This window comes from Orycteropus afer, unplaced genomic scaffold, assembly GCF_000298275.1.
Source record: "Orycteropus afer afer isolate SDZICR_OR568_19922 unplaced genomic scaffold, OryAfe1.0 scaffold00199, whole genome shotgun sequence".
Taxonomy (NCBI): Eukaryota; Metazoa; Chordata; class Mammalia; order Tubulidentata; family Orycteropodidae; genus Orycteropus; species Orycteropus afer.
The window spans coordinates 3,392,049-3,414,398 of record NW_006921786.1 but is presented as its reverse complement, the minus strand read 5'-3'; the positions used below and the strand labels follow the sequence as shown (position 1 = coordinate 3,414,398).

The following is a 22,350-nucleotide window of genomic DNA, read 5'->3' as shown; positions in this document are numbered from 1 at the left end:
TATGGAGGGATGGACACTGGGAAGAGATAACTATGGGGAGGAAGTGGGAGGGGAGCTGTTGCATTGTGGTAAATTGTGGTCAATGACATGAGACGAAGTATATGTGAACTGCTGTATGAAAAGTGAATTTGCTCTGTAAATCTTCACCGAAATCAAAATAAAATAATTAAAAAAAAAGAATCCTTAGTAATTTTAACTATCAATTTAAATCATAGAATAATATGTGATAAATATAATTATAAATTGCTTACATGTGCTATTTCTTAGATTATATGAATTCTAACAAAATTGTTTCATAAAATCTTTCTATACTGAATTGCAACATTATTGGTTACAACATTATTAGTAATTGAGCAGAAGCCTGTTTTTATCCACTACTTCATTGTCAAAATAGTTATTGATACAGGTTCACAAATACTGCTCACTATAATATAGCTAAAAACACCAGAAAATTTGGCAAAATTGGCAACCATAAAAAGACTAGCAGTAACAAAAACAATAGTGTGTGCTTGTTGCAGACATATAAAAAAAACCACGTGATTTGATGTATGATTGTAATTGGATAATAATGACAGCTCTGACCAGAGCACATTAGAAGGTTGCAAAAGTAAATTAGTGTAATTTTAGCTCTGTAGGTACATTGATACATGTAAGCTGGGCTTACGAAAAATGTTTTTGTTATAACTAAGCACAGGCATATTTTCACAAAAAATAAAAAGAATTTCTGCTGAAACACTGCACCAAAATTTTATAGAAAGTCATTTCAATGTCATTACCTCTGACAGTGTCAGCCAGTGCATTCTGCACCCTCCATGCTCCCCTTGTGACACCACTGACTTAGGGATAGTGTGGGATTTCCCTTTTCCCCTTGATACCTTGTTATCATCCATTACAGTGTTGAGAGACTCAATCCACATGGGATCTATGTCACCATCCAGCAAAATCCACTTGGGCCCATCATGAGTGATATTGGCAAGCTCTCTCATGATGGATGAGAACAATCCTAAAAGAAACAACAAAATCCTTATTTTCCATTTCCTCATCAATCCTCTTTCTTTCAACCTAGCCTTTCCCCGTTACTACAATACTCAGAAAAAAATAAAACAGCTGGCATTCAGCTAACTACAACTCATGGTGACCCCATGTGTGTAAGTAGGGTTCACAGTGACTGATTTTTCTAACGTAGAGTGCTAGGCCTTTCTTCTAAGTGCCTCTGGGTAGGGTTGAACCGCCAACTTTTCCATAAACAGCCAAACGCTAAACTTGACAGTGCTCAAGGAGCCATTTTCTCTGTGTTTCAGTCTAACTTGTAACAGCAACAAAACCTAATGATACTAGTTTTTCAATTGATAAGGAACCCAGTAGATCATTTAAGCAGGTGGAATGTGACAAGATGGAATTATATAAAACTTTCTTGGGTAAAATTTTCATGCTTTGTAATTGCCTCATCAAATCCATTGCCACTGAGTTGATTTCAATTCACAGTGACCCTATATGACAGAATAAAACTGAACCATAGGATTTCCAAGGCTGTAAATCTTCAGCAGACTGCCTCATCTTTTTCCCACAGAGCTGCTGGTGGGTTCCAACCACCAATTTTGGTTAGCAGCCAAATGATTTACCTTTCCATTCATCATAATGCGGAGGCTTTGAGAGAAGGCAGGCCTGGTGTGATTCTAATTGGTGTTATAGGAAATTTATATATTAATTTATATATATAAATTTTCCCAGTTTCCCAGTCAATAACATGGTATGTCTTTTCTTTTATTCAGATACTTTTTTTTTTTTTTTACATTATTGAATACGGTTTTAGTTTTTCATATATTTCTTTTCCTAAATGGAGTCCTAAATACTTCTGGAGTCCCTGAGTGGCACAGAGGGTTAATGAGCTTGCCTGCTAACCGAAAGTTTGAGTCCACCCAGAGGCATCTCAGAAGAAAGGCCTGGTGATCCACTTGTGAAAAATCAGCCACTGAAAATCCTGTGGAAAACAGGTCTACTCTGGCACACATGGGGTTGCCATGAGTTGGATTCAACAGAAACTAGGTTTGAAATAATTCATAGTATTTGAATGAGATTTTTCTTTTTTTCTATATTTCTATTTTTAGTTAGCTATTGCTAGTTTAGGAGCTTTGGTGGCATAGCACCTAAGACATTTGACTGCTAACCAGACTGGCGGTTCAAACCCACCAGCCACTCCTCAGAAGGAAGGTTGGGCAATCTACTTCAGTAGTAATACTGCCTCAGAAACCCAAGGAAGGGTTGCTATGAGTCGGATCCCACTTGATGGCACTGAGTTTGGGTTTCCTTTTTTTTTTTTTTTAAATTGTTAGTTTAAGGAGCTCTGGTGGTGCAATGGTTAAAGCATTTGGCTGCTAACCAAAAGGTCAGTGGTTTGAACCCACTCTATGGTAGAAAGATGAGGCCCATCTGTTTCCCTAAAATTTAACAGCCTTGAAAACCCTGTGGGTGAGATCTACTCTGTTCAACAGGGTTGCTTTCAATGGCAATGGATATTGCCAGTTTAGTGAAAAGCTCCCAAAGGTGTATTTTATATTTGGTTACTTCAAAATATTTTCTTATTAATTCTGTGATTTTTCATTAATTTCTACTGGGTTTTCTAGGTATTAAGTCATGTAATCAACAAAACTTTTTCTCCTTTCCTCCAACCTTTCCATATATTCCATTTTCTTATCTTTACTGTATTTTCTTATCACCCACCCACATACCCTAGCAATGCTGAATAATGTTAATAATAGGTCTCTCTCACTTTTTCCTAATTTTAATGGGAACTGCTCTAGTGCCTCCTCATTCAGAATGACTTATTTTTCCTCTTCTTTTTGCTTTAGGTAAAGAGCATGTATCATATTTAAAGTATTTTTTTCTATTCTTATTTTACTTAGAATTTTTATTATGATTATTTTAGGACTGTGCTAAAGGGGCAAGGAGGCTGCATCTTCTGACCTCCTCTAACTACACAAGAGGAAGACTGAATCACCATCAGCAGCCCAAGGCCTGCTCTTATGAGGCCAGACATGCTGCCACCCTCCAACACTCTCATTAACCTTGTCACCAACTGTTTCTCCAGTGGCACCCACCTCTCCACTGGGTTTGATAGTTTGCTGCAGTGGCCATTCAGAACTCACAGATTATGGGATTTATTAGGGAAGCAACAGGCTACAATTCACGTTTAGGAATGCACTCAGTCTCTCTCAGCCTGCTGTCTCCCAGCCAGCAGTCTCTCTCTCAGCAGCACGTTTCTCTCAGCCAGCAGTCAGAGAAATCCTCTTCTGCCTTTAGGGGAGCTCATTTTAAGCCTGGCAGAGTGGCAAAACTAACCATTCCCAACATCAGCATTCTAAACATCTGAGAGCGAGCAAATTTCCCAGAAGATTGCTTAGTGCTGCTTCAACAGAAATATCCCAGGTGGATAACTTTATCAAGTACTCAATTCCTCATGGCAAAGTGGGAATTACAAAGACTGGCATGTAATTTACTACCCCACAGACAGGCTGTTGAGTTTTTAGTATCTACTCATTGATTAAAATGATGTTCTCCTGGAATATATTCTACTTGGTTAAAGTGCATTATTCTTTTGAGATACTGCTGGGTTCTATTTATTAATATTTTATTTAGAATTTTTACATTTTTATTAATAAGTAAAATTGGACTTCTTTGGAGTTTGACATGAGGGTTGCTATCAAAATTATTCTGGTTTAATAAAATTATTTGAGAGATGTCTTTTTTTATGATTTTGTGATCATTTTTTCTTTATTCTGACTACTATAAAAAGTTCCCTTTTTTGTTACTCAAATTTTCTACTTCTTGTTGAGTGCATTTATTGATTTATATTTTGCTGTGTTACCTATTTCTTCCAGTTTTTCAAATATGTTTTCATCTAGTTAAGTATCTTCTAATCTAATTTTGTCTCTGGTGGTGTAGTGCCTAAGGCATGTGACTTGCTAACCAGAAGTCTGGCAGTTCAAACCCACCAGCCACTCCTTGGAAGGAAGACTGGGCAATCTACTTCTGTAGAGATACCACCTTGGAATCCCAAAGAGGGGTTGCTATGAGTTGGAATCCATTCAATGGCAGTGAGTTTTTTTTTTTTTTTTAATATATCTATTGTTATATCTCCTTTATCTTATATACCTTAACTCCCTTTGTTTTTTCATCAATGATGCTCAAAATTGATTGGTCTTTTGTAAGAACTCTTATTTTTCTGCCCTATGAATTTTTTGTTTCTTTCCACTAATTTCAACTATTATCTTTATTAGTTCCTTCTTCCTAATTTTCTTCAGGTTTAGTTTATTACTCTGAATAATTTATTAAGATGGATACTAACTTCTTGTATTTATAACCTATCTTCTATAATAAAGAAAAGAGTTTAAAGCTTTTCCTTATAGGTTTTAGATGTGCCTCTTAACTCTCTGCATTAATTAGTCTCCTTTTCAATTGTCTTTTAGATGGGTTTCAGTTTAATGTTCTCTTTGATCAATTTAATGTTCTCTTTGATTCACAGTAGTAATATTATTTTTCGTTATTTTCTTCCTAGCTGTTTCTAACCACTGCATTATTATCAGAGAACATAGTCTGTAAATTGATACTTTTGAACTCATTACATTTCCTCTGTAGCCAACTAAATTGTTAATTTTTGGAAATGTTACTTCAACCAACCAAGAAAGGAATATTTTCTGTTTCTAGGATGCAAAGTTCTAAAACTATGTGCTATACTGAATTTGATGATGCATTTGCCTGTTCTTCTATGTCTATACTTACTTTTGTCTACTGGATCTAATTTTGGGAAAGATGTATTAAAATATCCTACTATATTTGAATTGTATCAAATTATCCTAAAATTATAAAAATAATTATATATTCCACTTATGTGTATGTTCTATTATTTAGTACAGATTTATTTTTTTTGTCAATTTTCCCCAATTTAATATATAAATTAAAATTTTAGGTAGAATTAAAACAGAGTTTAAAAAGTTTGAGTTATAATCCACAAGTTTAAGTTTAATATGGAAAAAGACATGCCTTAGAAGAGAATTACAAAAAGATACTGAGTAATGGCTTATTTTAACAGATATTAAAGCATGCTATTAAATTATTTTAACCAAATTAGAATGACCCTAGTCATTAAATTACAGGATTAGATAAATAGATGAATGGAGCAGAGTAGAAAGCCCAGAATCAGATCTTAGTATATATGAAATTTAATAAATGACAAACTGTTGTTTAAATTCAGAAGAAAAGGATGGTTTACTTGATAAATGATGCTGGCACAATCAATTATCCATCTGCAAGGAAATAAAGTTGATTCTCTACCCTATTTCATACAAAGCCCAAAAATAAATTCCAGATGGAGAAAAATGTTAATGTGAAAAGAATCTTTAGAACCAAATTTATGATACTATATCTACAGCTGTAAGTTAGAGTTATAAAGTAAATAGGAATTCCAGACGCTAAAAAATTGTTATTGTGTGCTGTCAAATTGATTCTGACTCATAGTAACTCTATATGACAGAGAAGAACTGACTCATAGCAACGCTACATGATGTAGTATAACTATCCCATAAACTGTAATCTTTCACCAGGTCCTTCCTACTACAAGCAGTGGTAGGTTCAAACCCTCAACTTTTAAGTTAGCAGCTGAGAATTTAACCATTGCACCATTAAGCCTCCTGAAAAAAACACCGGAGCAAATTCATTTTTTAAAACTTTTTTTTTTTTATTGTGATTTGGGTGAAAGTTTACAGAGCAAATTAATTTTCTATACAGCAGTGCACATACACTTTATGCGATGACATTGACTGAAATTTCCCACAATGCAATAGCTCTCTTCTCACTTCCTCCCCATAGTTACCTTTTCCCTGTGTCCTTCCCTGCCATGCACTCCTGCCCCCCCCCCCGAGCTTTTTTCCTGTGCATACAAAGCCCTTCTATTCTCCCATGATTGATCTCTCCAAGGTGTCTATCTACCTAATGTAAATGTTCAGCTCATACGCCTGTCTTTTGTTTGGCTCAAAGCCACAGGATTGGATTCATTTACACATCTGAAGGGCAGGTAGTGGCCATAGTCTCAGGGGTTCCACCAGGCTCTATCAGACCAGCAAACCTGTTTTTTTTAAATTATTTTGAATTTTGTTCCAAATTGTTCTCTCACTCTATGCAGGATCGCCTACACAGATCTTCCTCCAAGTGGTTGACAGTGGTAGCCAGGCACCATCTAGCTCTTCTGGTCTCATAGTCACATAGACTGAGGATCACATGGTGTACTAGTCCCTTGGACTAATTATTTCCATGCATCTTTCATTTTCTTCATTCTTCTTTGCTCTGGATGAGGAAAGACCAATCGTTGCATCTAGATGGCTGCTTGCAAGTATTTAAAATCCCAGTCACTATTTGCCAAAATAGGTTGTGGAACAATCTTTTTGTGTAGTATATTATGCCAATTGACCTTGATGTCCCCTGTGATCATGGTCCTGAGCCCACAGGTCCAACTACTCACTTCCTCTGGGTAGTTGGCTGTGGCCAAGAATTGACTATAACTTTGTCCCTTGTCAGCTCTACTATACACCTCAAAATTCTTACAAAACATACAAATACACTTATAGAAACACTGTCTGCCAACCCTATACATGGTCATGGGCACACTCCCCACTGCACAGACATACCTAATCGTTCAGCCTGTCCACCCATCTATGTTCCCATATATCAATGTTTGCCATCACTGACAACGCAGTAACTGTATGTGCAAAAGGATTCGTCTTTGTTGTATGTACCTCCCATGCACCTTTCTATGTCTTCCTCTTCCTCAATGCCACTGTGTTGATCACTCACATTTGGTACCTTGCCCTTCCCTTCACCTAAATCAATACTTATCTCTACCTATCTAGCAGTGTTCCCTCTCCTCCCCTCCTACGTTATGTGGTGTTTTGCTGATTCTACATTATTCTTTAGGGTTGCATAGTATTCCATTGTGTGTATGTACCACAGTTTGGTTATCCATTCTTCTGTTGATGGGCACCTAGGTTGTTTCCATCTTTTTGCTATTGTAAATAGTGCTGCAATGAACATGGGTTTGCATATATCTGTTATTGTTGTAGCTCTCACCTCTTTAGGATATATACCTAGTAATAGCATTGCTGGGGCAAATTGTATTTCTAATCCCAACTTTATAATGAATTACCACACTGCTTTCCACAATGGTTGTATCATTTGACAGTCCCACCAGCAGTGTATGAGAGTCCCAATCTCTCCACAACCTCGCCAGCATTTGTTATTTTCTGTCTTGTTGAACTTTGCTACTAGTGCTGGGGCAAGATGTTATCTCATTGTTGTTTTGATTTGCATCACTCTAATGGCTAATGATCGAGAGCATTTCTTCATGTATTTGTTGGCTGCCTGAATATCCTCCTTGGTGAAGTGTCTATTCATCATCTGACCATTTTTAAAATTGGATTATTTGTCTTTTTGTTGTTGGAGTTTTCTATAAATTCTAGAGATAAGTCCCTTGTCAGATATGTTGTTACCAAATACTTTTTCCCAATCTGTAGGTTCTCTTTTTACTCTTTTGGAGAAGTCTTTTGGAGTACATAAAAATTTAATTTTTGGAAAGTCCCATTCATCTCGTGTCTCTTCTGGTGTTTGTGCATTTTGGCCTATGTTTTGACAGTCTATTTATACTATATATTAGGGTACCTAAATTTGCCTCTTTTTTTCCTTGAGGAACTTCATAGCTTTAGGTTTCACACTGAAGTCTTTGAGCCATCTGGAGTTAGTTTTTGTGTATGGTGTGAGGTACAGATCTTGTTTCATTTGTCTTCAAATGAATATCCAGTTTTGCCAGCACCATTGTTAAAGAGACCTTATCTTCCCCATTTAATGAATTTAATGAATTTCAGCTCTTTATCAAGGAGCAGCTGACCATAGGTCAATGGATCTATTTCTGGGTTCTCAATTCTATTCTATTGGTCTATGTATCTGTTGTTATTCTATTCTATTGGTCTATAAGTTTGATCTGGGAGTGTGAGACTTCCTATTTTGTTCTTCTTCCATAGTGCTTTGCTTATCTGAGGTCTCTTTCTTTTCTATACAAAGTTAGTGATTGTTTTTTTCCATATCCTTAAAGAAAGTTGATGGGATCTGGATTGGAATTACATTGAATGTATAGGTTGCTTTGGGTAGAACTGACATTTTCACAATGTTGAATTTTCCTATCCATGAGCATGGTATGTTCTTCCATTTCTGTAGATCTCTTATGGTTTCTTGAAGTATTCTTTCATAGTTTTCTTTGTACAGGTCTTTTGTGTCCCTGGTAAGATTTATTCCCAAGTATCTTATTTTTTTGGTTGCCATTGTAAATGGTATTGTTTTCTTTATTTCTTTTTCAGCAATCTCTTTTCTGGTGTTGAGGAATTCAATTTATTTTTGTATGTTGATCTTGTATCCTTCTACTATGTTAAATCTCTCAATTAGTTCCAATTTTTTTTTTTTTTTTTTTTTACTGAGTCTCTTGAGTTTTCTATGTATATGATCATATCATCAGCAAACAGGGATAGTTTACCTTCTTCCTTACCAGTTTGAATGCTTTTGATTTCCCTTTTTTGCCTTACTGTCCTGGCTAGGACTTCCAATACAATGTTGAATAGAAGTGGTGATGGAGGGCATCTGTGTATGGTTCCTGTTCACAAGAGGAATGGTTTCAGTCTCTCTCCATTTTAAATAATGTTGGTTGTTGGTTTTGCATATATGCCCTTTATTATGTCAAGGAATGCCATTTCTATTCTTATTTTGCTGAGAGTTTTGATCAGGAATGGGTGTTGGATTTTATCAAATACCTTTTCTGCATTGATTGATATGATCTTGTGGTTCTTTTCCTTTATGTGATGGATGACGTTGATTGTTTTTCTAATTTTGAACCATCCCTGCATATCTGATATGAACCCCACTTGGTCATAATGAATTATTTTTTTAATATGTTGTTGGAGTCTATTGGCTAGGATTTTGTTGAAGATTTTTGTATCTACGTGCATGAGGGTTATTAGTGTGTAGTTTTCCTTTTTAGTGATGTCTTTGCCCAGTTTTTGTATCAAGGTTAAGTTTGTTTCGTAAAATGAATTTGGGAGGATTCCATCCTTTTTGATTTTCTGGAATAGTCTGAGTAGGATTGGTGTCAGTTCTTCTCTGAATGTTTGGTAGAATTCTCTGGTGAAACTGTCTGAGCCAGGATTTTTTGTTGGTAATATTTTTATGACCTGTTCAATTGCTTCTTTTGTTATGGGTCAGTTCAACTCTTCCACCTCAGTCTGTGTTAGTTTAAGTAAGAGTATGTTTCCAGAAGTCTGTTAATTTCTTCTAGATTTTCAAATTTGTTGGAATACAGTTTTTCACAGTATCCTTATATCCTTTTTATTTCAGTTGGTCCTGTTGTGATGTCGCCTATTTCATTTCTTATTTGTGTTATTTGTATTCGCTCCCTTTTTCCCTCTGTTAAATTTGCCAGTGGTTTGTCAATTTTATTAATCTTTTCAAAAACCAACTTCTAGTCTTGTTGATTTTTTCTATTGTCTTTCTATTTTTTGTTTTATGGTTTTGCTTGAATCTTTATTATTTCCTTTCTTCTGGTATCTGTAGGCTTTTTTTTTTTTGTTTTGTTTCTCTTTTTCTAATTGTTGGAGATGTTGGGTTAAGGTGTTGCTTTTGCCTCTTTCTTTTTTGATGTGTACATTTATTGCTATAAATTGGCCTCTGATCACTGCTTTTGCTTTGTCCCAAAGATTTTGGTATGTTGTGTTTTCATTCTCATTTGATTCAGGAATTTTTTAATTGCATTTTTAAAATTTATTCTCTTACTCAGTCATTCTTAAGGAAGGTGTTGTTCAAATTCTATGTGTTCGCTCTTTTTTCACTGATATTCCTATTGTTTATTTTAATTTTATAGCATTGTGATCTGAGAAGATGCTTTGCAGTGTTTCAATGGTTTTACATTGATTAAGGCTTGTTTTGTGGCCTAACATATAGTCTATCATGGAGAATGTTCCATGTGCACTTAAAAAGAAGGTATTTTGTGCTGTTGTTGAGTGAAGTGCTCTGTAGACACCTATAAGGTCAAGTTGGTGGATTGTATTGTTTAGTTCTTCTGCATCTTTGTTGAGTTTTTTTCCTAGTTGTTCTTTCATTGAAAGTGGTGTATTAAAGTCTCCTATTATGACTGTGGAATCATCTAGTTGTCTTTTCAATTCTGTTAAATTCTGATTTATGTTTTTTGGGATTCTTTCTTTGGGTCCATAGATATTATGTTTGATCGATCCTTTAGTCATTATATAATGTCCTTTCTTGTATCTTATGGTGGTTTTTGTCTTAAAGTCAATTTTATCAGAAATTAATATTGCCACTCCTGCTCTTTTCTGATTGCTATTTGCTTAATATATCTTTTGCTAATCTTTGATTTTTAGTCTATTTTTGTCTTTGTCTTAGGTGTGTCTCTTGTAGACAGCATATTGATGGGTTATAATTTCTTATCCATTCTGTAACTCTCTGTCTCTTGAGTGGTGCATCTAATCCATTTTCATTCAGTGTAATTATGGACAAGTATGAATTTGTTGCTATCATTTTGTTTTGTGTTTTTCTTGATTTCTTTGTTCCATATAATTTCCTGTGCTGAGCTCATTATATTTGTGAATCATGTTATCATTTCCTTTGTTGCTGTTGTTTCCATATCTGCTAAATATTTGTGCTTGTCCTCTTTTTTTACCTAAGGCATTTGACTGCTAACTAAAAAGTGGGAAGTTCAAACCCACCAGCCATTCCTCAGAAGGAAGGTTGAACAATTTACTTCTGTAGTGATACCACCTCAGAAACCCAAGGAGAGTCGCTATGAGTTGTATCCGACTTGAGAGTGAGTTTGGTTTTTGGTTTTGGTCCTTTTTTTTATTGTGATGTGAAGGTTTATCATGTTTCTTTGAGGTTACCTTGTGATTTATAATTTTCTGCCTGAGTTTAGAACACTCCATTCTATCTTGCAACTCTCTTGACTTCCTCACCATTTAGAAGTTCTGTAACTACATTATTTTTTCCCCTCTTTTTAGTTTGTAGTTGTCTTCATTTACTAATTGATGTCTCTGGTTCCCTGTTATAATCTTGTAAGCTTATTTTGCTTTGGATTCTTCCATAGCTGTTTGTTTCTGGGTTATGTCATCATGTGTTAATGTCACTTGTTGTTTGCTATTATTGGTTCTCTGTTCAAAGGACTCCCTTTAGTATCTCTTGTAAAGTTGGTCTGGTTTTAACAAATTCACTTTATGTCTGCTTATCAGGAAATCTCCTAATTTGAACATCATATGTGAGGGACAGTTTTGCTGGGTATATAATGCTGGATTTTTTGTTTTTCTCTTTCAGGGTTTTATATGTTCCATCCCATTGCCTTCTCACCTGCATGGTTTCTGCTGATATATCAGAGCTTAGTTTTATTGGTTGCCCTTTGTAGATAAGTTCTCTTTTTTTCCATGATGCTTTCAGGATTCTTTCTTTGTTTTTAGTTCTGGTGAGCTAGATTATGATATATCTTAGTGATTTTCTTCTAGGGTCTATCCTGTTTGGGGTTTGTTGGACTTCCCGAATGGATATATTCTCATCTTTCATCATATCAGAGAAGTTCTCTTCCAACAAATCTTGTACAATTTTCTCAGTGGTTTTCTTTTTCTCTTTCTGGTTCTGGAATTCCGATGACATGTAGGTTATTCCTTTCCATGGTATCCCACATGAATCGTAGGATTTCTTCATTTTGTTTTGATCTTTTGTTTAAGTGATCCCTTTCCAAAGAAGTATTCAGGTATTTGTCTTCAATCTCATTAATTCTCTCTTCCATTGATTTGATTCTACTTTTTTATGCTTTTAATGTGTTATCTACATCTGAAAATTTAATATTAATGTTCTGTATTTCTATTTGTAGATTTTGTATCATTTCTAATTTTTCATTTATTTTGTCATTTTGTTCTTGTATTTTATTCCAAAAATTTTCTAGGGTTTTGTCTGTGTTTTCCTTATTTTTTCCAGTGTTTTCCTTGATCTGTTTCTCAGTTCCTTGAAGGTACCTAAATACAATTCTTTTGAATTCCTTATAAGGGAGTTCCAATGCTGCTTCTTCCTCAGGGATATGTTCTGGGTCTGTATCTTGGTACCTTGTTTTTCCTGCTTTATCGTGCTTCTTTGTGTGAACTCTGATGGTCTGTTGTCTCCAAGACATTGTGAGTTTGTTGTATTTATACTGAATTGGTGATTATATGATGGAGAGGATCTCTGATGGTGTAGTGCCTAAGGCATTTGACTGCTAACCAGAAGACTGGCAAGTGAAACCCAAGATTTCTGTTTTCTTTGGATGTATCTGAGTAAGCAGGATCCTGTGATCCTCTATTCGCTAGTTGGCAGTACTTACGCACTTACCACCTGTCTCCTGGTGGGTGTAATAGAGAATGAGAGTGGCCACACTCTCTGCTAATTGTGAAGAGTAGTTAATGATGAGTCAAGCTTTTATTGGTGGTCATGTATCTTTGGTTAGTTGGTGCAGAAGGAAGTGGTGGCTCTCACTCAGTAAATGGAGCTGCAGATGGTGCAGGTGTGGTTCGGTCATATGGGGATAGTTGCTGTCTCCCACTCACTTAGACAAAAACAATAAGTGAAAAACCATCAAAAATGTAAAAGCAGAGGACAAAAAACACACACCATATAAACATGCAGGAACTATCACCAAAAAGAGAAAAAGAAAACTAAAAAACAAAAAAAGAGGAAACGCAATAAATGAGAGAAAATACCTAAAGAAATACTTTAAAAAGCCAGAAGAACTATGAATAGAAAAAGGCAGAAAATCAAATCCCACAATATTTCAGGGTTGGGGGTGAGAGGGGAGAATAAGAGAAAAGAAGTAAAGTAGGAGAATAATGAAGAAAAAAATAGTAAAAAATGGTAAAAGAAAAACAAGGAATGGGGAGAACCACAACAAAGAAAATGGGAACCAGGAAAAGGGAAGGAAGAAAAAGCCAAAAACTAGAACCTGGAAGGAAAGAAGAAATAATAATAAAAAAGATGAATAATAATAATAATAGTTTTAAAACAGACAAAAAAAAAAACTGGAAATAAAGGAAAAAAATCTATGGAGGGGGTAGGGCATGGCACCCAAGCTTTGTCAGAGTACACAGATTGGGATGGAATTCCTGCCAGCCCAGAAGAAGTGTAGGAGTGAGAGATGGCTGCACATCTATTCACTAAGAGGGTGTGGGGTCTAAGACTAACAAAGGGAATATCACACTTTTCCAGTCCTCAGTGTCCAGTATGCCCTTGCAGTCCCCAGCAAGTGGAGACTATTCTAGGTCCCTGGAATCTGAGAGGACACTGTTGTTTTAAATATCCAAAATGGTTGAACCACTTGTAAACATTCAAAAAGGCTGCACCCTCTGGACAGCCAGAAGTCCACAGCTCAGCCCGTCTCCCTCTTTGCTGCTTCCCCTTTTATTCACCAGCCTTTTGTGCAGTCCTCCATGCAGCCCCTGGCTAGCAGGGCCAATTTTTAGGTTAATTCTTAGATGCTAACACCACTTGGCAATATCCAAGCTGTTCATGCCATCTGGGTCGCTGACAGTCCACAGTTCTGTATGTTTCCTTTTTCATTGTTTTCATACAGGTTTTTCTACTAGTTGGAGTTTAATGCCCTTCTATATCCTTCCCTTCAAAGCTCAGGGCTCCAGGATCTTCTGTATCTGTGTTAATTGGTCCCTCTTTTCTTTGTTGAAGAGGGTCTATGTAGTTTATCTGCCTATTCTGCCATCTTACCAGGACTCCCTCCAAAATTCATTTTTTTTTAAAGTGCATGGTAAAATATACCATAAAATATGTATAGACAAACAGAAGACTGGTGGGGAAAAAACAACACATTTGCAATGAATGCATATGGCAGGTAAAAGGTTAATATCTCTTTATATAACAAACTCTACTAATAAGAAAGGAGCTCTGGTAGTGTAGTGCCTAAGGCACTTGACTGCTCACCAGAAGGCTGGCAGTTCAAACCCACCAGCTACTTCACTGAAGGAAGGCTGGTCAATCTACTTCCATAGTGATACTGCCTCGGAAACCCAAGGAGTGGTCGCTATGAGTCGGGTCTGACTCAACAGCAAATAACAACAACAAAACTAATAAGAAAATGACCAAGGAAATAAAATCACAGAAGAGCAAACCACTAAGACCAAAAAAGAGGAAAAGATGCTAAGCCTCACTAATAGGGATATAAAAATTAGAAGGGCAGATCCTTAGAGCCCTTTATTCTACTACTCTGATCAAAGGTCCTAAATTAGAGAAATCTGGGGAGTTTCACTTTCATGTCATCAGACATAAGGGCATTCAAAAGCTTATATTTTCTCATTCTAGAAACCACATAAGTTTTACAAAGAGGTCCTTATCAGCTCACAGAGAGTTTCTCCACTATCTTTTTCTGCTTTCTCCTAGTTATCAATGACCTTTTTGAATGTCTTGGTATGTCTCCAGCATCACTTGGGTCCTCATCTAGGCACAGTGTTTTGCATCATGTAGCTTCCCTGTTATATTGGCAATGCCAATAGGAAGAAGGGCCTCTGTGGGATGCTAGACTCACCACATCCTGAGGAAAGAGGCAGAGGCTTCAGAATCCAACTCACTGCTGGGTAATGTAGAAACTCCGTGCCACAGCTTGTGTCCAGAATCACTAAATTATAGGCCAATTATTCATTTTATGTACCTCGCTGAAGGTGCATCTGGAAGAGGTCCCCAAGGAAGACTATCCAAACAGTTGACTTTCTCTCCAAGTCAAAATTGGTCCCTTCATTTCTACTAGTCTTTTCATCTTTTTCTCCTGTCACAACAGCTAAGTTCAATATTCTCTCCTCTGTAGTTCACTCATTCATTCAAGCCTGCCCAAAGGAATGAGAATGGCAGGCAACTTTTTCCTAGGGACATCTCACTTGTGAGGTTAATTTTACATGTCAAGTTGGCTAGGTCAACTTGGCTAGACTTTGATTCCCAGGTGTTTGGTCTAATACTAGTCTAGTTTCCAGTATAGATTAGTTTGTAGTTGCTGATGTTAGGTGTTACTGAGATAGTTCCAACTCATAGAGACCCTACATACATCAGCATGTAACACCACCCAATTTTGCACCATTCTCACAATTGTTTCTATGTTTGAGCCTGTTGTTGCAGCCCACTGTGTCAATTCATCTCATAGAAGGTTTTACTCTTTTTTGCTGACCCTCTACTTTACCAAGCATGATGTCCTTCTCCAGGGACTGATCCCTCTTGATAACATGCCCGAAGTAAGTGAGATGAAGTCTCATCAAGACAGATTTGCTCATTCTTCTGAAGTCCATGGTATATTTAATATTCTTTGCCAACACCGTAATTCTAATGCACATCAATTCTTTGGTCTTATTGTTCCATTGTCCAGCTTTCACATGCATTTGAGGCAATTTAAAATACAAGGGCTTGGGTTAGGTGCACCATAGTTCTCAAAATGTCATCTTTAACAACTGAAAGAGGTCTTTTGTAGTAGATTTGCCCGATGCAATACATCACTTGATTTCTTGACTGCTGCTTCCACAGGTGTTGAATGTGGATCCAAATAAAATAAAATCCTCGACAAAGTCATTATTTTCTTCATTCATCATGATGTTGCCTATTGAGCCATTTGTGAAGATTTTCATTTTCTTTATGTTGAGATGTAACCCAAACTGCAGACTGTGGTCTTTAATCTTCACCAATAAGTGCCTCAAGTCATCCTACTTTCAGCAAGCAAAGTTGTAAATGAGCCTTCTTCCAATCCTGATGCCATGCTCTTCTTCATATAGTTTAGCTTCTTGGATTATTTGCTCAGCATACAGATTGAAAAGTATGGTGTAAGGATACAACCCTGATGCACACTTTTCCTGATTTTATCCATGCAGTATCTCCTTTTTCTGTTTGAATAACTGTCTATTGGTCTGTGTATAGGTTCTGTGTGAGCACAATTCATTTTTCTGGCATTCCCATCTTCTCAATGTTATTCATAATTTGTTATGATCCACATAGTCAAATGTCTTCAGAGTCAATAAAACACAGGTGAACATCTTTCTGGTATTCTCTGCTTTCATGCAAGATCTTTCTGTCATTAGCAGATTTCACATCCTCTTCTGAATCCAACCTTGATTTCCAGTAGTTCCCTGTCAATGTACTGAAGTAATAATTTTTAAAAAATTCTCTTCAGTAAAATTTTACTTGTGTGTGATATTAATGATATTGTTCAATAATTTCTGTAGTTCTGTTGGACTACTTTTTTTTGAATGGTCACAAATATGGATCTCTTCCAGGCTTTTGGCCAAGTAGTTGCCTTTCAAATTTCTTGGCACAAATGAGTGAGAGCTTTTAGCCTTGCATCTGTTTGTTAAAACATCTCAGTTGGTATCCATCAATTCCTGGAACACTGTGTTTTGCTAATGACTTCACTGCATATTGGGCCTTCTGCCTTCAATACCATTGGTTCTTGATTATATGCTACTTCCTGAACATTGATCAATTCCTTTTTTGGAACAATGACTCTATCTATTCCTTCTATCTTTTTTTGATGCTTCCTGTATTGTTCGTTATCTTGCCCATAACTCAAAACTCACTGTTTTTGAGTTGTTTCCAACTCATAGTGACCCTATAGAGCAGGGTAGAATGTCCCCATAAGGTTTCCAAGGCTGTAAATCTTTATGGAAGCAGACTGTCACATCTTTCTCCCATGGAGCAGTTGCTGGGTTTGAACCACTGGCCTTCTGGTTAGGAGCCCAGTGCTTTAACAACTGTCCCACCAGGTCTCCCTTATTTTGCCCAGAGAATACTTCAACATTGTAACTCAAAGTCTGAATTTTTTCCTGACTTCTTTCAGCTTGAGAAATCCTGAGCTTGTTCTTCCCTCTTTGGTTTTCTAAACCCAGATCTTTTCACATTTTATTATAATACTTTACTTTGTCTTCTAGAGCTACCTTAAGAAATCTTTAGTTTAGTTCTTTTACTTCATTTCTTCCATTTTTCTTAACTACTGTGTGTACAGAAACAAGTTCCAGAGTCTCTTCCAACATCCATTTTGGTCTTTAATTTCTTTGCTATCTTTCTAATGACCTTTTGCTTTCTTCATGTATGATGTTCTTGATGTCATCTGAACTTCAGTCATTAGTGTCTAGTGTGTCAAATCTGTCCTTGAGATGGCCTCTAAATTCAGGTGGAATATGCTCACATAGTTACACATGAACAAATCAGTTGGCTTTGGGTAGAGCAGATTTGCCATCAAGTCAATTCTGACTCATAGGGACTCCCACTGGGTTTCTGAGGTGGTAAATCTTTACAGAAGTAGATTGCTCTATCTTCCTTTTGCAGAGCAGCTGGTGGGTTTGGACCACCAACCTTCTGGTTAGCAGTCAAATGTCTTTGGCACTATGCCATTCTCTAGTGCTGCTATATCAGAATAACCACAAGTGGATGGCTTTAACAAATAGTTTATTCTTTATAGTTTAGGAGGCTAGAAGTCCAAATTCAGAGTGCCAGCTTTAGGGGCTGGGTGAGGGCCCCTCAATCTTGAGCTTCAGCTCTGCCTCTTGTCCCAAGCCCACTGGAACTGGAGGCTGATGGACCCAAAGTCAGAAAGTAAAATGGCACAATCCAAAGGCCACATGGCAAGCCACTGGTTCAAGACCAGAAACAATCCCAATATTGGAAGACAACTCGATAGGCCACTGGTTCAAGCCCAGGAACTGGAGATGAAGACTCAGCCAAGAGCAGGATACAAATGTGGTGAAAAGTTTGATAACTTTCTCAAAGTTTCTCCATATATACTTGAGGTAGTCTGTATTCCTAAGTTTACTCCCCTTCAACTACTTAGCTGCTCACAGCAGACTCCACCATGGAGGTGATTATAATATCATTATAGGCAATAACTATACCCAACTACCAAGTCACTCAAAACCAAGGCCTAGCCAAGCTGACACACAACCTTAACTATGACAGCCACCCATTAGTGGAATTTGTCTTACAGCAGCACTAGGTAACTGAGACACCACTCTTACCATCCTTCCATTCTCTTGTGGCTGGGTTGATGATGCCAAAGAGTTCATCATTTGTGACAGCTTTGGGATTTAGGTCAGTCCAGACAGGTCGACGTTTCATGATCTGATAGGTCTTGTGCAAGGACCTCAGCACCTGAGACTTCCCAGTACCAGCACTGCCCACCACAAACACAGAGTGCCGTACGGCTAGCAACTCCTCCAGTTGGACCACCTGCAAGATATGGAGTTCAGTCAGAGTGACTAACTTTTCATGCTTCTATATCCTAACTGCTCTTCTGTGAGCCAGACTGGTGTCTAAAGTGACATTCAAAGTCAACAATAGATGGTTATCATCCCAACATATGAAGGAATCCTAAATGTTAGGGATGATTCATTTATTTGCTTACTTATCATTCAGTCATATAATCATTAGTCACCAACTAAGTGCTAGAAAATGTACCAGGTGATGGACATACAGAGATGAGTTTCCTACCCTTTACACCTTATAGTATAATGTGTAAAAAAGTTGTGCTGATAAGTTATTAAAATATAAGGTGATAAGTGTTAATGTGGAGATGTTTATAAAGTTATGTGGGGACACAGATGAGGGAGCAATTGATTTTGTACAAGTAAAGGGATCAAGAAAGGCTTCAGGGAGGAAGGACATTTGAATGGGGGCTTCAGGGATGATAGGGGTTTGCCTAGAACATGAACAAGAAGGATATTCCAGGCAGAGGTAATAAAGACTTGAGGTGTAATAAAGATATGACATCATTGACCAAATGGTTTGATGAAGCTGGAGTCAAGGAGTCCCTTGGGAACAATGGCAGCATTGGGGCTCTCATCTCTCTTCTTCCATCTGGCCTCTAGGCTTACCTTTCAGACTCCAATTCATCACCCATAGTGCTGAAGAGTACATTTATTGGAATGAAAATCTGATCGTGTTACTATCATCACTATTGCTTCAGTGGTTCTCCAGAGTTTTGGTGATGAAATCCCAACTCTTTAGCCTGGCTTATTGAGCCTTTGTATAGCCTAGCTTATACAAGCTTTCATAGTCTTATGCCCCAACATACATACTTTAGCCAAACAAGTACTTGGATTTTTCAATAAACCTCTTCCTTAATCTATACTGTGGTATATGGTATCTTTCTCTTTGAGTTGTCTTTCTCCTTCCTTCCTCTGGCCCACCTTACACATCCCCCAGGAAGCCTTCAGTCTGGGTTAAATGCTCCATGTCTATGCTTTTATATAGAACCTTCTTCATGCCTACATCCTGCCTTCTAGAACTTACCAATATTGCAATGATTATGTATCTGTCTCTCGATCAGATTATCAGATCCTTGAAGGCAGGCAAGACTGGGTTTTTATCTCTTTCCAGTATCTAGTAGAGTAGAGAATAAGGAGCTCTGGTGGCATAGTGCCTAAGGCACTTGAGTGCTAACCAGAAGGCTGGCGGTTCAAACCCATCAGCCACTCCTTGGAAGGAAGATTGGGCAATCTACTTCCGTAGTGATACTGCCTTGGAGACCCAAGGAGGGGTCACTATAAGTCAGATCCGACTTGACGGCAGTGGGTAGTAGAGAATATGGCACATACCAAGGGCTGAACAAATATTTGTTGAAAACATGAAAGAAAGCAGGAAAGGTTGAATGGGTCTGATCATGAAGGCCCTGTTATATGATGAGTGAAAATATCTAAACTTTATTATAAATCAGGTATTCATATTTTCCACTGTAATAGCCCTAAGAGCAGAGGAGAGTGAACTGGAGGGGAAATGTACCAGAATGTTGAACTAGTGGTGGGACAATGGGCAGTTTTTGCCCCCACACATTTTATTCATTTATTCCACATTTTAAAAAATAATGATGAGTCAGAAAGAAGAAAATTATTCATTAAAAAAAAATTTTATGGTAGATTGGGTACAAGTTTATAGAGCATATTAGTTTTCCATCCAACAATTTATACACATTTTGTTTTTTTGACATTAGTTGCAATCTCCTCAATGTAATAGCTTTCTTTCCACTTCCTCCCTAGGTTCTCCATTTCCATCTGTCCTTCTTTGTCCTTTCCTGCCTTCTGAGCTTTGCTTTTGGGCAAATGTTGCCCTGTTGGTTGGTTATGTACTGAGGAGTACATTCCTCCCTGCTGTTATTATTATTATACTTTATAGGTCTGTCTACTGGTTGGCTGAAAGTTAATCCCTGGGGGTGATTTCAGATCCAGGCTTCAGGAGTGTCTAAGAGCCAGTCTTGGGGGTTCCACCAGTCTCTATCAGACCATAAGGCTGATCTTTTCTTATGACAAAAAAAAAAAAGAAAAAAAAAGTGACTCCTTAAAAAAAAAAAAAAAAAAGTGTGACAGGTGTCAAAAAGAATTCTAGAATTATACAAGCAGGGAATTAGGAAGAGAGCAGTACCACTAAGCCCAGCATGAAGATTTCAGATAAACGGCTGTTTTGGAGGCAAAATCATCAGTTTCAGTTATGGCACTCCCACCTATCTCATCTCAATGGTAGGTAACAACTAATTTGCTTTCTGTCTCTATAGATTTGCTTATTCTGGACATTTAATATAAATGGAATCAGAAAACATATAGTTGTTTATAACTGGCTTCTTTTACTTAGAATAATATTTTCAAGGTTCATCCATGTTGTAGCATGTATCAGTACTTCTTTCTTTTTATTTTTTGTTTCAGAAAAATATTCCATTATATGAGTAGACAACATTTTGTTTACCCATTCATCAGTTGATGGACATTTGAGTTCTTTCACCTTTGGCTGTTATGAATTAATCATTTTTTATTGATATTTTATGACTTTTATTATTTTTTGTAAGATTAATATATATTTTTCCCTATCCTTGTTTCCTTTTCCATGTCCAGGTCCTGCTCTGTACCAAAGTTTACTTCTATATTGTCATTTTTGGTAATATTTACATCCTCTTCTGTCATTATATTTAAAGCCAAATCAAACCAAACTCATTGATGTCAAGTCGATTGAACTCATAGCGACCCCTCCTTGGGTTTCTGATGTGGTATCTCTATGGAAGATAATTGCCCAGTCTTCCTTCTGAGGAGTGGCTGGTGAGTTTGAACTGCCAGCCTCCTGGTTAGCATCCAAATGCCTAGATGTTTTATATTTTCCATGATTCTAAGAGCCAAAGATGAATAAATGGTTTACATTATTATGACTGTAGATATTTTTTTCCTACAGAAGAAAGTATTTGCCTGGAATATATTATGTCCTCCATAGGCCCAATGTCATGACTTAAGAGTAGATATTTCAAGCATCAATCCAAAGTCATATGGATGCTAATTTATTATACTTCATATATTGATCAAGAAGCTCTGGTGGTTCCATGGTTAAATGCTCAGCTGCTAACCAAGAGGTCAGTAGTTCAAACCCACCAGTAACTCCATGGGAGAAAAGACATGATAATCTGCTCCCTTAAAGATCACAGCCTAGTAAATCCTATGAGGCAGTTTTACGAAGAGTCAGAAACAACTCGATGGCACACAAAAACAATAATATATTCATCAATATCATGTTTATTATTTTTTCTTTCTGGGGACTACGACATTTTTGGTGTTTTTAACTATCTTTCTTTTCCTTATTAAGAGGAAATAAATAACATATGCATTAGTCCCCATAACTTTGAAGTTAAAAAAAAGAAAAAACAAAAACAAAAACAAGAACTTTCAGCTTGTCAGTCCACTCTTCTTGGAGATGTTCATTCTTCTTGAAATCTTTTATCTTGGAGGCCACTGACTTATTATTCTAATTTGAATTGATTGCTTTCTAGGTCTCCTGACATCTGTCACTCCCAGATTTCTTTTTCCAATTATTGAGTTACTTTACATTTTTCTTGTTTTCATCTTCATTTGTTGTAGAATGTCCTCAAGTAACTTAATCAAAAGTAACTTAACCAAGTAACTTAATCAGAAGAGGTAAAATATATGAGTCTTTGAAAATAATTCTATTGAGAATAGAATTCTAGTCTTAAAATCATTCCCCCTCAGAACTTTGAAAGAATGTCTTCCTTGTTCTCTAATAATGTTGCAGTGAGAAGTTCTCATGTCAATCTGTGTTAATTAATTTTGTGGGCCACCTATACTGCCTCTTCACTCCATCCCCCAACCAGGAAGTTTTAATTCTTTTCTCTTAATCCCTGACTTCTGAAGTTCCATTATGTTCTTTATATATATATTGTTGTTGTTGTTGTTGTTATATGCCGTCGAGTCGGCCCCAACTCATAGCGACCCCTCC

At 36.9% G+C, this 22,350-nt stretch overlaps 1 protein-coding gene across 1 annotated transcript in view; it reads right to left on the bottom strand.

Moving 5' to 3' along the window:
* DNAH9 (dynein axonemal heavy chain 9) overlaps positions 1-22,350 on the bottom strand; it is a 722,341-nt gene that overhangs the window by 391,871 nt on the left and 308,120 nt on the right. Inside the window, exons 32-33 of the mRNA XM_007948048.2 lie at positions 18,105-18,315; positions 876-1,003 (exon numbers count right to left, since the gene is read on the bottom strand). Coding sequence (XP_007946239.1) covers positions 876-1,003; positions 18,105-18,315 — 339 coding nt within the window. The remainder of the gene's footprint in view (positions 1-875; positions 1,004-18,104; positions 18,316-22,350) is intronic.